The 19,914-nt window shown below is 41.6% G+C and overlaps 2 protein-coding genes across 2 annotated transcripts in view; both read right to left on the minus strand.

Annotated features, from left to right (window-relative positions):
• The window catches only part of ZXDC (ZXD family zinc finger C), a 16,435-nt gene extending 16,110 nt beyond the window's left edge, over window positions 1-325 (minus strand). Inside the window, exon 1 of the mRNA XM_027700799.1 lies at window positions 32-325. Coding sequence (XP_027556600.1) covers window positions 32-325 — 294 coding nt within the window. The remainder of the gene's footprint in view (window positions 1-31) is intronic.
• Window positions 326-4,343: 4,018 nt separating this feature from the next.
• UROC1 (urocanate hydratase 1) overlaps window positions 4,344-19,914 on the minus strand; it is a 41,759-nt gene continuing 26,188 nt past the window's right edge. Inside the window, exons 15-20 of the mRNA XM_027700769.1 lie at window positions 17,027-17,097; window positions 15,984-16,082; window positions 14,087-14,186; window positions 11,112-11,193; window positions 6,014-6,113; window positions 4,344-4,760 (exon numbers count right to left, since the gene is read on the minus strand). Of these exons, the coding sequence (XP_027556570.1) occupies window positions 4,620-4,760; window positions 6,014-6,113; window positions 11,112-11,193; window positions 14,087-14,186; window positions 15,984-16,082; window positions 17,027-17,097 (593 nt within the window). The 3' untranslated portion in view covers window positions 4,344-4,619. The remainder of the gene's footprint in view (window positions 4,761-6,013; window positions 6,114-11,111; window positions 11,194-14,086; window positions 14,187-15,983; window positions 16,083-17,026; window positions 17,098-19,914) is intronic.

Genomic DNA, 19,914 nt, shown 5'->3' on the forward strand with positions numbered 1-19,914 from the left:
TCCCAGCCGGGCGGCGGCGGCGCGGCGGGGCCGCCATGTTGCGCGGCGGGCCGGGCCCGGGCCGCCTCCGCGGCCGGCAGCCCCTGCGTTTCCATCTTGGGGGTCCCTGTAGCAGCGCCTGAAACCGGAGCCGCGGGGCGGGGCCGGCGCGGGCCGGCGCGGAAACGCGGACAGCGGAGTTACGGACGGGGTGGAGCGGGAGGCGCCGGGGAAACCCGGAGAGTGGAGCCACGGACGGAGCGGAGCGGGGCTGCCCCGCGGGGCAAGGCCGCCCCCGGCGGGTGTCGCGCACCGCGATATCCGCAGGGGGCACCGCTGGAATCATCTCGGGTCCTTGGGGGTGTTTTTTCTGGTGTTTATCCCTGCTGATAGCCAGGAAGAGGCACAGAAGGGACCTCGGGACATCATGCAGTCCAACCCCCCTGCCAAGGCAGGGTCACCTGGAGCAGGTGACACAGGAACGCATCCAGGTGGGTTTTGAATGTCTCCAGGGAAGACTCCATTACTTCCCTGGGCAGCCTGTTCCAGTGCTCTGCCACCTTCAATATAAAGAATTTCTTCCTCCTGTTGAGGTGAAACTTCTTGTGTTGTAGTTTACAGCCATTGCTCCTCATCCTGTTGCTGGGCACCACTGAAAAGAGTCCAGCATCATCTTCTTGACACCCACCTTTGAGATATTTGTATGCATTAATAAGATCCCCTCTCCATCTTCTCTTCTGTAGACCAAACAAGCCCAGCTCATGCAATCTCCCCTCGTAAGAGAGATGCTCCAGCTCCTCATCGTCTTTGTGGCTGCCACTGGACCCTGTCCAGGGGCTCCTTGTCTTTCTTGTACTGAGGAGCCCAGCCCAGAACTGGACACAGCACTTGGAATGTGGCCTCACTAGGGCTGAGTAGAGGAGGAGGATCACCTCCCTCAACTGCCATGCAGGAATAATACTGAGGTTGCAGCCACACTCAGAGAGCTGTGGTAGGTTTAGCAAAACACCCTGTGCACCATCAGTGGAAATACAAAAATAGTGCTACAGACCAGCCCTGAGTGATGCAAAGTCCCTGTTCAAGCACAGCCATGTCACAGCATCACCCAAGACAGACCAGCAGAAAGCAGGGACTGGACAGAGGAGGGTAATGGAGCAAGTGCTGAGGGAGAGAGTGCAGAGGGGAGAAGGCTGCCAAGGAGGGAGGGAAAGAGGACACAGACAAAAACAGACTGAGGGTAAGAAAGAGGCTCTAAAATGACACCCTGTTGCTGAAGTCAGTTGAAGCTATGCAAAAAAACCCAATCCTACAAATTCAGCTAATGCATAAAACTTTTTTTTAATTCTCATTCTTGGGCAAAGCTTTTCGTTAGGAGAATGTTCAGCTGCCTTCTGGCTCTCCATCACTTAGGGAAAAGGCAAAATTATCCTGTATTTGCCATGGAAATTCAGTAGTTCTCTCCTGCCATGGGACCGACAAGCAGTCCCAGCAGATGGTGCTGTGATCCTTCCAATGCTCAGATTATTCCCCTTTCTGCTGAGCAATTTAGCATCGAGTCTCCTACAGCAAGCATGGGAAATGGCTGGCCAGGCACATAGCGCCAGGAAAGCTGGAGCTGTAGGTGTACCCAGAGCTCCACTGTGCACCTTCAGAGCCATCTGTGAGAGTGTGAAGCCCCTTGGTGCTTGAGCTCGGCCTTCTCTGAAATCCTCCTCACCCCACTGCTGACTGCCACTGGGCGTGGGTCATCCCTGGTTTTGGCTGCCCCCAGCCCTCCCAATCTTCCTGTGGAGATCTTAGCGCTACCTTCCTTTGTGTTCCTAGGAAAAGGTAGGTCTTCCACCAAGTTTATTGCTTAACACAAAGGTGAATCCCTGGTTGAAGGATGCCAAACCTGAACGAGATAACAAAACATCACAAATCCCTTATGTTTGCCAGAGCCTGGAGAGATTCAGCAAGACCTTAACTAGGAGCACGAACAGCTCCCTCATGTCATAAGCTTTATACTTTCAAAAAAACACTGTATCTACAGCCATGAGTGCTCTCATCTCTATCTGCAACCAGGCACAAGGTTTTTGGGATAAGTGTCTGCATTTTAAGAAAGCATTGAGGTGCTAAGATTTACAAGAGGGATGCTTCAGCCTGTGGCAAACTTGAGACTTCACTGCACTGCAGAAATGTATGCTACTTCTGTTAGTAGACTTTATAATCTGAATTTCAACTAGTAGCTCTTCTACAGCACTCATACAGTCAGGTTCTGTGTCTCCCTACAGGGAGTCCACAGTTGCAAACTCCCAGGCACTCAATAGGCATTAAACAAGGTTATGTCCTCCAGTCAATAAAGCTAGAAGGAAAAAAATTAATATTCCTTTTTCATCTGGGATATAAAGGTGAGCATGCTGGCAGATACCCCAGTACCTAACAGTACAAGCGTGACAAATTCATAATAAATATTTCTTCAATATTTCATCTTTGCTGGATTTTCAACTCAGAATTAGGATGAATCTAGAGAGCAACTTTAAGTTCCTTAGTACAGAAAAGCCAGTGTATTTTCTGGTTGTTCCTCTTGACAAAGCAGTGCCGAGTGCTTTTGGGCTATGAAGATTGGCGTGGTTTTGTACAATACCAATACACTAACTTTGGACCCAGTCCACTGTGATTATTAATAACAGGTAATGCATAACATATGTCAAAGCAAAGGCTGTCAAATCTGGCTGACAACTACTCACATCTCAATCGTATAACTTGGCAATGTGGGCAGGTTTTTCCATAAAATAAAGCAATTCCTATCAGCTGCAGATTGCACTTCACAGAAGGTTCAGTTTCAAGCAGATGCCAGACTCTCACTATTCATCTGGAGACATATACAGTACGTGAACAGAGTAAAGAACATATTTGTGATTCAAAATAAATAAATAATACTTAGCACGAGAGGCAATACAGAGCTGCAGAGTGAGCTCACCTGTGTGTCCAATGGGATATAACAATTGTATATTTTCTCAAGACCCCTTGGTCCTGAGGACTGCAGCTCATCACATCCCATCTACAGCAGCCCACGCAGGTTTACGTGTGTAACACCCCTTTCTGTTCCAAGAGGTAATGGATACAGTGCCAAGCAGATTGAGTGACAGGCCAGATCAAGTCCAGTGCCACATGTGCACTGGTGGAAGGGACTGGTGACACCGTATTCATGTTGGAGCAAGGACCATGTGCAAGAGCCACACTTAGCATGAGACAGGATAGCTAAGAATTATTTTTGAACACACAAATGTGTAGATGTGTATGTAAAACCTGTCTGTAAATATATCAGAGTACGTATCTGTCACTACGTGTGTGTATAGGGGCTTCAAAACCAGCCTCAATTCTTTGCTCAGCATCACAGCTGATTAGAACAAGATACTTCAGTGAGTTACTGTTAACACAGATGCAATAGTAGGTTCAGGTGCAAAACACACAATCCTTCAGTTGCACATGGGCACACAGAGTTCTGTGCGTTCCTAACCCTTCCAAGGAAGGAGGGAGACTGAAAACAGCTTTCTATCTCTATGTTACATTATAATCATCTTCTGTCTAGAGGAAGCCCATACTGTCTTGTCTTTGGTGCTTTAGTTTGTTTCACATCAGTCATGTTTGTCTGGCTTTTTTTCCAGAAGGAAAATCTACCTGACAATTTTGTTACAGTGCTTTATTAATTGCACTACTCACAAAAGGGTGAGTAGCCCATGTTTTTTCATTAAAGAGCAGCAGCCAGCACAAAGGATCTAGGTTTCCTGGGGGATTCCATTCATTTAAGAAGACTCTCAAGTGCAATAGCCTTCTACAGGAGAACAAACTCAGGACTGTGAGACAGCAAAGGACACACAACATCATATGCAGCAAAATGGCACTATCTCAGACCAATGGAGATTTTATGAGTTGTTCCATATTTTCCTGGCCTTGCTGTACAAGGTTTGGACACAGTCTAGTTCTTACTGCCCTCAAGGTTTTCCATCCACTTTCTTGTCACTGCGTTCTGTCCCTGCTTGTGAATATCTTGGGTGAAATTTTCAGGGAAAAACTCATGCAGGTTTAGCTGCACTTGACCAGTTAGAGTTTCTCTGCCACTTTGTGCTGCAATCATGTGATATCAGTACATCCTCCATCAGCCGAAGAATAAGTTTGTTTGCACACCCTTGTGTTTGGCTACTGGATTTCACATCTCTCTGCTGGTAGCAGCAGAATTAGAGTTCAAATTTCCAGTCCACATTTGATTTCCCAGACCTAAAAATCTCAATCTATGAATTATCAGGAATAAATGGTTGTTTTGTTGTTTAGGGGTTGTTGGGTTTTGGGGTTTTTTGGGGGTTGTTTGTTGGGGTTTTTTTCATTTTCGGGAACAAAATTCCATGTTCCTCTCCTTATAATGAATAGTTTCTTATTGTAAACACTGTTCCAAATATGTTAGTGAAAAGATTGTTCCTGGCATCAGCAGACCTGTCACAGATACAGATTTGCCCCCTTAACAAGCGAAAGAGAAAAAAAGGAACTCACATGGAACAGACATTTGAAAGGCTTTTATCATTTGGCCAGAGAGCAGAATAGGATATCACAGAAACAACTTCAAATATATCTGCAAGAACAACTTTGCTCTTGGAATACCACTACTGTTTCACGGCTTGCTCCAAGATGTTCTCATCCACCACCTTGTGAGGGAGGGTCACCCTCAATGTGTCATTCTCTTTCATTGCTTGGCAGATGGTTTCATAAGCAAAGGCATTTCCCGACCAGCAGCGCCTGGCGACCTGTCAGAGCAGAAAATCAATGGGTGTAAAAATCCTACATTTCTCTTGCCACATCCATCTTGCACAATATTTGCGCAAACACTGGCACTGAATTTCATGATAATAAATCTTTCAGCCCTCTGCCAGTTTCTAGTTTCCTTATTGATTTTGCAAGTAATTTTTGTAATACCTACTTTGTTTTTATGAGTAGTATTTGGGCAGACATGGTACTTTCCCATGCATAACATTGGACAGATAACATTGGTAGAGCCGGGTACCTTATAAACTTAAAAAAATCTCTCACTAAAAATGATTGTGCACTCCACCCCAGCTCTGCAAAGCTAGCACTTGCTTTAGATAACAGTATAATTTAAGCAATCAATGTTTTTGTAGTGGGATAAATATTTAAAAAGGAAAATGTCACTCGATGTATTTTCAACTCTGAAATCAAGGAGGCAAATTCTCTGCCCTCATGTAAGGATGAAAGTCTGTGGACAGACAGAACTCATAAACCCCTCTTCCATCAGCAAAACCCTGATCTATGTACAAGCAAAATTCCCCAGATGAAAAAAAAAACAAACAAGATTTGGCACCAAGGAAATAAGTCCTTCCCTCCATTCAATGCCTTACAAATCTCTATTATGGATTACAAATCAATGTCTGAAATATTCAGAATGCTCAAAAGCATTCAAGAGAGAAAATACTTAGGTTCCAATTTAGCAAAATATTTAAGCATATGATTAATATAAGGCTAGTAAATTCCCAGGCTCACAGCAACAGCAGCTAGAAATGACCTTTCAAGTCAACAACTCCATTTTCCTGTCACTCACCTATGATTATTCCTGGCAACATACTTTTAAGGGTACACTCCACCTTTTCAGTCTTGTATATAACATGGGTAGCACTCTAGCTTGTTCTTTTTGAACATGTGCATGGAAGAGTGGGGTTTTTGCTCATAATAAATTAGAGCAGCAAAAGATGTATTGGGTTTTTAATAGGCTGTCTCTGATACACAGTTCTTGTTAAGGATCTGTCTCTGTTAACCTACAAATTAATAAAATTATCATCCTTTTTTTTCCTTAATGATTTACTAGTGTGTTATTTCAGATCTGGGACAGGGAATACGTGCAAATTGTTCCTACTCTTCTACCCCAAGTCATGCCAGGTCTGATGGGGATTAAAATATGTTTAGCACTGGAATAAAAGTGCCTAAATAAACATAGTCATGAGGCAGAAAAATATTAAAGTGAACATATATAATGAGCTTTGCTTACCCCATTGGAAACATCCCAGCTGAGCATCATCTTAGCTCGTTCTTCAGCCTCCTTGGACCCATCCAACACCAGGCCAAATCCCCCATTGATCACTTCACCCCTAAAAAATACAAACGTAAGAGCATGAAATGAAAGTAACCCAATCAAACCAATCCCACAAAATTCACAGGACTTAATTTATTCAGTTGCACTGCAAGAAGAAGGATGAGAACATAGAAATGGTGTTGAATAAGAGATTATCAGTGACCTTTTATACTTAAAAAAAAAAAAGAGGCCTACACACTGTACTGGCTCTAAAAATAAGTGAAGAAAGGTTAACACCTCTGATGAGCCAGGGTATTTTTAAAGGTTAAGATCTTCATGTTTGCTACACTACATCCTGCCATATAGACAGGATCATGAGGAGGACAGTGTACTTATTGAAGCAGACAGATGGATCTATTTATATTCTCTTGGGACAAATGGGAGAGCATAAGTATTTTATTAAAAAAGCGTTAACCGCCACTTAATGCACATCTGCCTCAATCATTTCCAAAACAGTAATTCATTTTGTATGAGATACATAGATGTTTAAAGACATCAGTGCCAACTTTTCAGGAAGCAGACTTATTGGCAGAAGAAGAACAGAAATATGTTAAAACTAACAGATTATTCTTGGGAGAAATAACAGTCTGGTTTTAAAGGACAGGCAAAACACGTAGAGCAAAACATCTTGTCTGACTTCAGCATCTGGCCTGCTCAAGTTTCGCTTCCATAGCATATGGTGAATAGTGGTGGATACAGCTGGTTGCTGTAAATCTGTGTAAGTTCTGGCATTATAGCTCAGCATCAGCAATACCTGAGGGACAGGGCATATCATACAACAATACATGGTATGAGAGACTAATGGAAATCCCTGGAGGCAGGCTTTTGTCCTCTGAGTTTTATGGTTAATATAAGTTTACAAAATTTACATAGAACAACATCAGACACATCCATTAATCAGATAGGAGTTGCATGTCTTCCAGTCCAGGAAGGAATTGTTTCTTACTGTATATTTTCCAGCAGTAACTTGATCTTCTGAGAAAATGGTGAAATGAGGCTAAACTAGAGTGTCACAGACCTGAGATCTACTTCCTGAAACTAGAACTCACATTTTCAATATAATGTTGTTACTCATATGACGTTAATCCCCTTTCTCTACTTATATACACTACCCTATCACATAGCTCAGGAACTTGCAGCTCCAGATCTCACCATCATGGTACTTTTCTGTAAATTCCCTCCACTTTTGCATTATTGGACATGTTATTACTAAAAAAAAAAAAAAAAAATTTCTGTTTAAAGGCACAATTTTCTTGAAAGTGACAGCTCTCACAGCAGAACATCAGCGAGTGAATCAGGTTTTTTAACAGGAAAATTTGAATCAAAGTCATGTTTCCAATTGAGATGTTTTAATACTGTAAGATCTGACTCTTCAAAATAAAACTATTCTTTTTGATTGAAGTGTCAATGCTTTTCAGCCCGGAATTCAATTCCCAGGATGTTTTTACTGCGTGAAATTTTTCACTATTTCTGCTCTTAGTCTCATTTGGGGATGAATACAAACATTCTACTTTTTGAATAGCTCATTTTGTTACTGTCTTCTCCAAAAGAGGGGACCAGACTGGATGGCAATGTTACAAATATACCAGGGCCAATTTACCTCACCATACTCTGCTGCTCCTGTGTACATAGACCAAATTATCATTCTTTACTGTCAAAGTATCAAGAGTACACTTAGGAACATCAGTGATGCCACTGCAATGTATTTGGGATCACAGAATGAGCAGCCCTCAAGACAGCCTATGGGAATTATCAGACAATAAGAAAATCACACCTCTGGACCAGTGCTTTACAAAGATATTTCATATGAGAAGATGATGATGCTCTTTCAGTGGCAAAGATTCTCTCAGTCCACAGCATCCCAAAGAGCATCCTTTGAAGCTTAGGTGTGAACAGAGAGCATTTGATCTAACTTGTACTCCATAAATTTAGAGCCTCTCAGTCGATTCTCAGGGAGTTACTCTAGTGTAAATCAGAATCACTCATCAGAATCTGTTCTACTGTCTAAAAATCTCTCCTGCATTAAAGGCCAATGTTTGTTATTATGGATTTTCTATCAAAACTTCTCACTCTTAAAGGGGAGCATTCTGCCTTCATTAGCATTGGGTCACATTTTCAAGTAATTAAAGAAACATGTGGCATCGTGACCTAAGCTACCTCCTATAATTTCCAGATGTCTCCTTCTAAGGTGATCAAAGAAAACAAGGCCTCTCTCACAATCAAGATGTCACACTGTCAACAGAGCAGCTCGATTCTTAAATTGCTTCTGCCTTTTTGTTACTGCAGGTTATTCAGGCTCTGTGCTAATATACATTCTCCAGCAAAGAAACAGGCTGCCAAAAATCAATAACAATAATTTGCTGTAATTATAGTCAAGGTTAATCTTAAGTCTCTCCAACAGCACATGTGATCCAGATTCCAGCTAAATAAATATTAATCCCGCTTTCTCTGTTTGTCCCACAAGGCTGTAACACAGAAAAATTAAAGCAGGTAAAAAGGCACTCCTGTAGTCTCATAGGAAAGACAGAGCAGATCTCAGTAGTTCCAGGCAAGCCTCCGCAGGGAGGACTCTGCAGCTGAACACAGTGCAATTGCCATTTTTTAGCTCCCTGGACAGAAACTTTCCAAGAGCTTGATTCCTCTCTAATCGCGTATCCTTGTTTATAAATATATATATATAAGCTTCCACTTGCACTTTTACATTTTGAAATCAGCTGATGACAAGAAGAATTTAACAAGCATGTGGAGATTTTTTTTATGGCAAGGTCAGCTGCATTTTTACAGCTCCAGAGTAAAAGAAAAACAGGGTCCAAAACCCTAAAGGCATCTATCTCTTCCAAGTAAAGAAAACAATTTGATTGGGGGTTGTTTCACTTCTTTTACCACCTTTAAATTATTCCTCTCTCCCCTTAGAAGGCCAAGGGGTGCAGCTCTTTAACTAGCCAGGGTGGTGCCACGATTAGTTAAGCCAAGCAGAACCACCTGTCGTGCCCTGGCTTTAGGGGGCTCTCCAGACCACGGCAGCTAATGACACAACATTGTTACCACATCTGAGTCTCAGCATGGTGGCTTATTAAGGCTTGTGCAGAGACAGGCCTAATTTTCAGGCCCTGCATTCTTCACTGAAGCACAGTAATTTAATCACAGAGGGCTGTGGCTGCTCCCAAGAGGTGAGTAGAAGGTGAGCAGATACTGTTCTGCAATGAACAAGGTGAGCAGATACTGTTCTGCAATGACAAGCCCCCAAGCAGCCAGAGGAAATGACAAAAAGGGTAAGCAAACAGTGTTTTTCCCAGAGATATTTTGATTTCAGTAAATAACCACACACTAATTTTCTGATTCATTACATAAATTATAGCACCTCTGCTCTGCCTTGGGGTAAAGCTTCTTTTATGATGCAGTTCCACTTAAGAAATAACTAAAACAGTATAATTAAAATTGCAGTGTGGTTAGTGCCAGTTTTCCAGAAGTAAGGGCAGTCTCACCATTCAGCCAAGCTCTCTTTGAATTGCCCAAAGGGCTAGAAATGTGCAAGAGGGATTGGCTTTAGAGAGGCCAGAAAGAAGTAGGATCATTTGTATCCTTTGAGTTAAGTATCATCGGTCCAAAAACATTCATGGCATAAGCAATTATTTTAGCAATACTAATAATGATAATTAGCATAAAAATATCCTGAATACTTTGAACAATGTGTTGTGATTTTCTTTGCTTGTATTTCAGATGTTTTAAAAGGTTGAACTCAGTTAAGGCAATTCAGACAGAATTAATCTGCTGCTACCTCTGGAGTCTGAGTAGGAAGACATTCTGGCATATATTTTCCATTCAGAGTTATGGAAATTGTGAGTGAAAGCCTGGCTGTGGCTTCTTATCACTGAAATCAGTAAAGGCAAAGTTTCATTTCATGTTCCCAAGCTCTCAGAGAGCTTTCTCATCCCCTTGTTCAATTTTGCTCTCATGTACCTTCTATGCAGTAGTTACTTCATTGAAATCAAAGGAATTAAGAGTACAGAGAGGGAATTCTTCAGCTGACCTCAAGGGATATTTTCTAGTTTCAGCTCATCTGGATGAATAACAATTAAGTATCATCAAATGTCTCTGAGGATAACATCTCCTACAAGTTCTTTGGATTGCTATTGTTGGTGTATTCCAGCACTGGTTGAAACAGGGAAGTGGGAGGGTTCACTACAGTATTTAATAGAGTTGTGCCGCTTTTGACTCGTGACACTACCAAATGAAGACATGACTGTAAATAGGAGAGGCTTTGCTGGAATATGCTGGAAACAACAAATCATAACTAAAGACTTTGCAGTGTGGCCAGGCTATTCTTTTCCCTACACTACTGCCAATCCAGAGTAACCTTTTAGTGTCACATGGAGGAGATTAGCTTCCCCCTCCATATATAATATTTCTTTCATTCTGCTTCTCACTTCAAGCATTTCACTAGTTCTGCATCTCACGTGAAGGAGATGTTTAATTCAGCCCTTTAGTGGTGTCAGGCACGAGCAGGGAGAGAAAGACTGTGGGGTTTGCTGGCACCTGAGCAGTTTTGTATCAATAACCCCTAATTGCACTTCAGCACATAAGCATTTATATTGGGGTCCTAAGGTCAAAGATTTAAATGCAGCTTAAGGGGAAACCTAAACATAATCCATCCACTAACACTCTGGCTGCACATCTGTGAAGACAACTCTGAAAGTAGGATCTGTTCAAAAAGACTACAGCAGACTGTCCCTGTTTGGCAAATTAAGTTCTTCAAACTGTGTTGTGGCCAGTGTTTAAAACACTTTTTCTGGACATATGGGCATTAATCAGAAAAGCCTCTACAACACCACACTGCCTTATAATTTGTCCTCCCAGTCCTTGTTTCCAAACCCATCCTTCCCATCATCGCGACGTTGTACTACTCCAGTACTACACATATCTTTTCAGCAGTTCCCTCCTGTCTCTCCACCACATACACAGCAGTGGGAACGGGATTCAGAGTCCAGCTTTGGAAACATAAACAAGCTCTTACCAGCCAACTCCACCACCGTTGTGCAGTGCGACCCAGGTCGCTCCTCTGAACGAATCTCCCACAAAGTTCTGCACTGCCATGTCTAGGAGGAAAGGAAAGGTGTTATGGATCTCACACGCTGCACTCGTCTTTCTGTTGTGCTGCTCACTCCTTCCATTGACACCTCCATTGTGGCTGTGGGAAGGCAGGGTTTACTCACAGCTTCTCTCACAAATTTACACTCAACATCTCATTCTTGGGAAGAACAGGCAGGAGAGATTGTCCTCCCACTCGCTGCCCCTACATTGAAGGAAAGAAATGCCAGTTTCACCCTGTGGTTTGTGAGGACTCTGGTGCTTTCTGCATTTGTGCTCCAATTCAAGCAGATGAGGGACCTACTACTCCTCAGCTGGGAGATACCTCCTCAGGGTGGACAGAGATGCAACCCCCTCCTTTGGGTGCCTCAGTCATCATGGAAGAGCAGGTTGGACACATCTGTGTGGATGGATTCAAAATGGGGAGGACACCTGGAACACTACACACCTTGCAGTTCTCAGAAGTCTGAAGTATTTTCAGATCTGAGTGCAGAGTTATTTCAGCCCTATGCAGAAAACCAGCCTAAAGCTAAGGAGTTGCATTTTGGGAACAAAGTTGGGATGAAATTCCACCCCAATTCTCTGAACATGGGGGAATTTTACCCTGAACAGGAACTGCTGAAATCACAAAGGTTTCTTTTGTTTTAAAAAAACCCACACTAAAGTAACAAGCAAAAAAACCCATCCTCAAAAAAAAAAACCAAAACCTCAAAGAACATAATTTAGCAAACAAATGTAATTTCACTAATATCAAATGCATGACTTCCACCAAATTATTCACTAGAATTTTGGATATTTACTACAATATGTGCTAAAGCATATACCCAGAGAGGTGGAAAAAGGTACACACAGAAAATAAAAGAGTAAAAATTACTGAAAACATTTGTCCAGATTTAATTCAGGGGAGATTCAATACACAATTTGCAATGTTTTTAACAGGAAAAATAAAAGAAAAACAACAATATCCCTACCAGCCAGATTTGGAGACCCAATTATGTGTCTGATGGAAAAATGAGTTTATTTGAGCGCTAATCTATGTGAAACCCTGTCAAAAGCCCCATTATGGCATCTTTTATCTGACATTATGTCACTTTAATAATGCAATTATCATAATTACAGTGCTGTCAAGATGGAATGGGAGAGATCTAAATCACCATATTCTAAAATGTACAGATTTCCTCCTCAGCCACTAGCATGATAAGAGTGGAGGTTGGACAAGGAGCATGGCAAGTGAGCTAACAATAACCTGCTGCTCTTGGCTTTTATCAAAGTCATCAACTGCAAATGTCTGTGCTGAAATACACTATGCAAAGCAGTGATAACCCATCAGTCTGAGGTACTTTAAAACAAAATGAGACAGATGGACATTCTGGAAAAGTCCTGTGTGCCAAAGAGGAGCCAATTTCACCTGAACCAGTTCAAATGTGGTGTTAAAACAACAGGAAAGAAGGGAGAGGAAGACCTAAGGTGTTCTTTTATTACCTCCAGAGGCTCATCTGGTAAAACAGAGTTAGGCCTGGTTTCAAAGATCAGCGATATCAGTGGTCAACCAGCTTTAGATAAGCCCTTAGAGAAGGCAAATGGTTTGTGTAAATCACGAAAAATGCAAAGAAACCCACAAAGGATGATGAGCAATGGGGTTTAGCAAGCCCTGTTTCTATTGTCCTCTTCTGAGGGCATTGCCTGACATTTACTTATGTTGCTAAGCCCTTTGATGGAGACATTACTTTGGATTGCTGTTCTCAGTTGCAGCTGCACCATTTTCTCACAGCTTGGCAGAAACCAACACTATTCAAGACCTCTATTCATTTGGCCCATTAGAACTAGCCAACACACTCAAAATGTGTTGAAGTGGGACTGCTGGATACAGCTAAAAGCCTAATTTCACCAGGAAATCCAGTTAAGATAGCAGGGAACTTTCATCCTTAAAATTGAGCCATAATTTGGTTCTATTATGAATTCCCATAATGGAAGTAATTCAATATGCTCAGCTACCTCTATCACAATTTCTCCTTCTACAGCAGCAGATCCTCCAATTTCACACCTCTTTGTGATTGTCAGTTCATGACATATGGAAACACTACTGGGCTAAAGCCATTATCATAATTTCCACTTTATGGATGGAAAAATGAGGAAGATTTTGGTTAGAAATTGCTTAGTGCTTCATTCATTTTTTTTTTTGCCGGTTTCCAATCTGGTGTTTCTTGTGTTTATTTCTCTAAAGCATAATTTCAAAAACTTAAAAGCAGTCTGGTTAGCTCAGGTTAGGTGTGTAGCATTAAAGGCTGCTTTTGTATAAAAATCTACACAATTTGCCCACAGTCACACCGGAAGTGAATAACAAGGCTTGTAATCTAATCCAGAATGCCTGACTTCCATTCTTATGCCTTTACTATCAGAGTATGTTCCCTTATGAGCAGAAAAGTTCCTTTCAGAAACTCTACATCGTTTTCTTGAGTCCTCAGGCAATGGAATGAAAGCAGCTGTGAACCTTTTTTGCTTTAAGCAAAATACTATTATAGCCCTGATTTTGATCCTGTGGATTCCAAGGAAATATGGCTGTAACTCTGCTTGGATCACCTGCTTGAAACACTGAGGTGCAAAATTAAAGTAAAACAGAAAATACAGTCCTCTGAGACTACTCTCCATTTGCATTCAGGTACATCTGGTGCATCATCACTGAATTTCCAGCATTGTTCAGGACCTGTCTTATATAAAGAGCTCCACGTTCATGTCTGTATCACTACTAAATCCCACAAAGCTCCCCAGGAAATCTGATTAATTGGGATTAAAGGGTTAAACAAAAACATTTTTAAAATGTTGCATAAAAAACTATTTATTTCTCTTTTAAAGCCATTTCCTTGCTTGCCCAGACAAACAAGTCTCAGCTGCTCCACTGACCTGCACAAAAGGCGGATCCATCGTAAATGTTTGACGTTTCTCTGAAAGGACTGTCAGTCCCACTCACATCGTGGTGATCTCGGCTGAGGACTACTGGAGCCTGCAAAAAGCCAAGGACAAGAAAGTGGAATCCTTCATGGATTGGCATTGCTGCTGAGGATCATTATCTGCTGGATTCACTTCTGTCTTAAGTAATTTCAAATCTCAGCTTTGCCCCCCTCTCCTAAACCCCCGAAACACCTTCTCTACCTGTTATTATTTATTCTAAAGCAGTTGTTCACATAATGTTCAGGAAAGCCACCATCCCTTCATAACAAAGAGCAACAGCCTGTTTTTATGCGAATGGCATCCTCAAAGGTGGGCAGGGAGAAGAGGGGAAGCAGTGAGGTTATTTGATCCAAGCATTTCTTTGCTGAAATTTCTAAGACATTTCAGTATGCAAAAATCTTCATTTAGGAAGAGTTCTGTTTGCTGTTGAAAATCAAAATTAACAGTAAAACGTTTTACAATTTTGCATTTTTTTATGACTTTGGACTAAAAACTTAACGATAAAAATCAGTGATTTCATACACCTCAAACAAGTCCATTCTTGATCTTGAATTTAATTGACAGTATGAATTAATATCAGCTTGCAGGTATTCATTACTATTTGCCATGCACTAGGTTTATATAAGAATAATTCACTCTTGGCATGGTGTGGTCTGGAATTAGCTGACTCTGTTTTATGCTGGCAGTGAATTAGAAAATCACTGAAAATATACATGAGCACCCAGCTTGCAAGAGCAGGAATGGAGAATTGCAGAAACAAAAGAAGGGCAACAAAATCCAAAGGGCCTGGGAGTCTGACCTTGTCAGTCATAGCTCCAAGGGAGTGCTCTGGCTGGTCAGGTTTATTTTATGAGACTAGCTTGCAGTGACCTTCATTTGGAATCCTGAGTAGGTCAACAGCATTTGAATTATTTAACTAACATTTTCTAAGTAACAAAAACCAGACCTTTCCAGATAGAATCCATTCTAAGTTTTACTTGAGTTTGCTCCTTTTAGAAGGGTAACTCTGATCCAACTATAAAAGGGATGGAGACGAACAAGTGACATTGTCTTGGTCTGATGCTGCTGCACACACAACAAGTAATCAAAGAATATCCTGAGTAGGAGGGGACCCACAAGGACATAAGTCCAACTCCTGGCCCTGCACAGGACCACCCCAGGTATCAAGTATAATTGCTGAGTGGTGCCTTCAGGAATTTGGTCTCCCCCAGGATGTCACATTGTACATCTACCTACAATATTCACGAAGAACTTACAAAATCTCTACACAATCTTGCCCATAGTATGTACTTTTACTACCACCACACAGGGGCAGTGGGATTTTACCCAGATGGGTAAGATATTAGAATTATGCTCTACAGGGGCAGTGTCAAGCCTAACAATTTTTTGTATTTACACATGCAATACAGATTGACTGCAGAGCTTGCTGTAGCTATAATATGGCTGCAAGTGAGGGATAGAGGGGAAGAAGCACTGGGGAGTGGCACAGTCTCTTGTTACCTCTAATATTTGGGGCACTACTGAGGATTTATAGTCCCTACCTCATGTTCTCAGCAAATCACAGAATGATGTGTTGTGCTTGTAGATGCCCAAACAGAAAATAAGGCAGATTCCCACTATGAAAAAAAGGTAGCCTATTTCAGAGAGTTTCTAAACCCTCCTAATTACATAGTGCAATATAGGTGGCAGGCAGAGAAAAGGACTGAGCTCTAACATACACTAACAGAAACTGCTTCCCTGTAAATGGCACTTTTGCTCTCACTGGTTGCAGTCCTCCTTTACCACCTGCCACTCCAGTCTCAGATATTAAGCATAATTACCAGACCATATCAAGACAAAAAAGACAAACCTTAATCTTTCCTTCAGAAATCGCTCTATTGATAGCCACAGCTATAGACACACGACCCCTCTGATCAGAATATAAGATTCTAGCTTGAGAGCCAACAACCTGGAAAAGAAAAATAACAGAATGATAAGGTTCTCTGCAGCTGGTTTATCTTCAGGCCCCAGAAGAAGGGAGTCACAGGAGTGACCCCTTCCCTTCTATAGGAAAAAGTGCAGATTATTTCTTCAGAAGCATCCAGCTTCCAGAAAAAAAGAAATTAAAACCTCTCTTTGAACTTAGTTTTATCTCCACTCACACAATCCATGAGATACAATTCTGTATTCAGCTGCTAGTCCCATAAATTCCACTTTTTAAAGCAACCTGATTGCTAGGCTATAATCCCCCTATTAACAAATCCCTTACCAGCAGCTGAGACGCAGAGATTTGGAACTGGTGATGGTGGGCTGGAAGGGAAGAGAAATGTGGAGACAAAGAATAGCAAAGATCACCTGTCCTGCACAGCTATGCTGCTCTCCACCTCATAGACCAACCTGGCTTCCAGATTAGGAGAGCACATATGAGCCCTACAGCATTAGTGGTTAGCTTCACATGAGAGCCTGTCCTAAAAGAAAAACAAAGGATGCTCCACTGACATCCTGCTTCCCACAATGCAAAGGGATGGCAGCTCTTGCCTTATCACCTGTTTTGGAAAGGGTTCTGGGGATTGCAGGTGTGAAGAGGCTGGCCCAAAGCAGTGCCAAGAGGGACATTTTGAATAGTGCTCTGAAAGAAGGGTGGTTACAACTGAGGTGGAGCATCAATGACTGATATGTTTCATTCCAGATACAAGAGTAGATATTGCTGGATTATTTTGACATTTCCAGATGAGGAAATGAAGGCAGCTCACCCTAAGACTCTGCTATGGAGAGAGAAATTTAAATTGTCAGCCCTGGGAGCTACAGCCAGTGCTCTTATTCATGCCCACTCCTGCTTTTCACCCCAGTGTTCAAGAACTGCATTTGGGGACCAGGAGCAGTCACATCTGCTGAAGGAGGTTGTGAACTTACCAAGCTGTGCCTGCCAGCTTCCCTAATCCAGCGGATGTTGTCATGGTACTGCTGCTTCACAGATGTGCTCACTTGCAAGAGAAAGCAAAAAAAATAGGGTTTGAAAATTAATGCAATATGCTCTAAATTTACATTAATTCATCTGGCAGCACTAGGAAGTCACATTCTACTCTCAGATATAAGCACGCATATAGGAAATGCTGTATAGAATCCTCTGTGCAGCTGATGCAGTAACTGCACCATCTATTTAGAGAAAGGTACAATATGTCACTCAGGAGACAGCTGGAAAAGTAACTCCCATTTAGATCTTTAACAAACTAAATTTAATCCTGAAATATGGGTTACGTGTACATTTTATGGTCACCTGGCTTGCTGCCTAGTAAATGCCCATTTATTTCCAGTCCTTCACTAAATTAGAAGCTTTATCAAACTCCATGACATTGGGTACTACAGTCTTGCACCAGGTGGTAAAGCACTCCTTTGAGACAGCTAGCAGAAATTCTCAGAAGCAGCTGGCAACACGTACTTGAGGATAAGTTACACCAGTGCTGGGATATAAATTTATAGCACAGCAGTTATTCTGTACTAAATGGTCCTTTGTGAATGTTTTCATCCAAAGACAAAGCTGAGGTGTCTTATCCTACAAACTGAGGTGTGTTGCCTTACATTACTATGTGAAAAAAACTGCACAGAAAAACATATTATGAGTAGCTACTCTATGTGTAAATCCACCCTACACCTTGTTTAGATATATATATATTATTAATTAAGAAGAGAAATATATATAATGGTTTATATTCTCCAGCTTCTTCTCTCATTTGTATCTGTGCCATTCCACCTCAGTAAGTCAAACCAAGGAGAAGTAATAAAGATATTTGAAGTAAAAAACCGTGAAATATGGCACATATCCATCATATACCTGGTGACCTCAGGACAATCAACTGCCTCCAAAGGCATGGCACCATCTGCAGTGAGTAACAAAAGGGAGAGGGGGTATGAAATGGGACAGAAGCATTGCCTTACTGTCTAATTTACAGGGCTTTTACAGCTCAGATGAGGTTGCAGTGGCTGAAGAAGTTACTGCCTGTAAGCTCTTCCTCTGTGGGCTAAGCTGTGTCACATTACCCTACCCTGAGGGACATGGCCAGCTCCCAGGGCTCGGCTGGTGTGACAACATGCTGAGCCACAGTGACTTGTTCATGCATTGGAGCTTCAAGTCAATCCTCCCTGCAGATGCCAAGATGGAATGTTCTGCTTTACCTTCCAACACTTACCTATTCTCAAGTCAATTTATAATGTACACATAACTTATGTTTGAAAGTCAAGCTGCAGAAACTGCACTCTGATAACTTGAAACTGTCCACTGAGCAACGTGTTTAGACTGCTGCCTTTCCATGAGGCCGCATGTTGGCAGTTATGCAGAGCAAAAGTCAAAAAAGGAGAGAGGAAGATGCAAGATACTCATATTTAACCTGTGTTAAACACATTGTTAAATGGAAATGAAAAATATGCTCATTCCTGCAGAGACAGGCCTTCCATACAGAGAGCTTTAATGATACTAAAAAGACCTGTCAGTGCTCTAGGGGTTGGCTCCAAGTGATAGCTTCTAAACTCTGCTGTGAGGATTAACATGTCAGCACTTCACTTCACAGGGAGTAAAAGATGAAACATCTGCTAGTGCTGTCCTAATAGGATTGTGCTGCCACTCATAAGCTTTAAGGAAGCAGCCTCTAGAAGGCAATGGGCAGTGTTCACTTAGGTTACTATAGATATTTAATGAGTTTACAGGAGTTACTCTTACAAAAAAAAAAAAAACAAACCAGAAGGGATCCTTTCTATCACTTTTATAAACTAAGAGAGTATGTACCACATTTTATACTTCACAGTACAAAGACTTATAGAAAAGATCTTACTGTCTGTAAGTTCTTCAGAACGTATCCAGAAGAGAAGCCAGATGAGAATACTGGCTACAAGGACCTATCTCTGTCCCTCCCAGCCAACAACAATAAACCGTCATATTCTCTCTCCTAAATAGTGGTGTGTCCAAAGTTTGATTTCATCAGTTATCTCTGGGGAAGTGAGGAATCCTCCGTTTTATTTAGTCTTACTTCCTGCAATTGAAAAAAGTCTTACAGCTTCCTATAGAATAACCTTAACTTTAGAGTAATTCCACATGTCTCATTTGCTATACTGCTGCCTTACCTCCCCATCCCAAGAGGAATGTGTTTTCAAGTCAGGCAAGTTACTGTGTTGCTTATGGTATTTCATAGGCCCTTGTACATATTTAAAGACATTAGAAAGCACTGGGTACTCAGAGAAATAGTCCCAAGGAACACAAAAACTGGCTCCCTTTGCTCTTGGGAGATTTATATTGTTGTACGTCAGCTCAACCTTCAAATTATCACAGAGACTGTAAGTCCAAGTTACACACCAATGATCAGTGCTGCATCTCTCATGCAAAAGTGATCTTAAAAGCTCAGGTACATTAGAAGTGGAAGCAGATAATGAAACTACATTAACCTTACAAACTGTGAAAAAGTTCTAAGTGAAAAAATTCATCACCACAAAAAAAGATGAATAGTTAACATTGGACCCAAGGCCAGGTCCAAAGTTTAGACTTAGAATGCAACAGACTTCAGCTCTGTGGAGTTTTCATTCTGTTTTTATAATGGATTCTTTCATAAATTTCAAAGGTATGTTCAGATTCAGATATGTGTGAGGATGTCCAGACCCTGAACTTTGGTCCAAACCCAGGCCTCATAGAAAGTGGACAGCAGGTGGAATATTCAAGAACAAGTATGCATGAATAGCTGTTTATTTTCTGCCCAAATTCAGTTTTCCTTTCTCGTTGAATCAAATTCCCATTGTCCTGCCAAATTCAACAGCAA

The sequence above is a fragment of the Neopelma chrysocephalum genome, unplaced genomic scaffold (assembly GCF_003984885.1).
Source record: "Neopelma chrysocephalum unplaced genomic scaffold, ASM398488v2 Primary Assembly neopelma1_147, whole genome shotgun sequence".
In the NCBI taxonomy this organism is placed as follows: domain Eukaryota; kingdom Metazoa; phylum Chordata; class Aves; order Passeriformes; family Pipridae; genus Neopelma; species Neopelma chrysocephalum.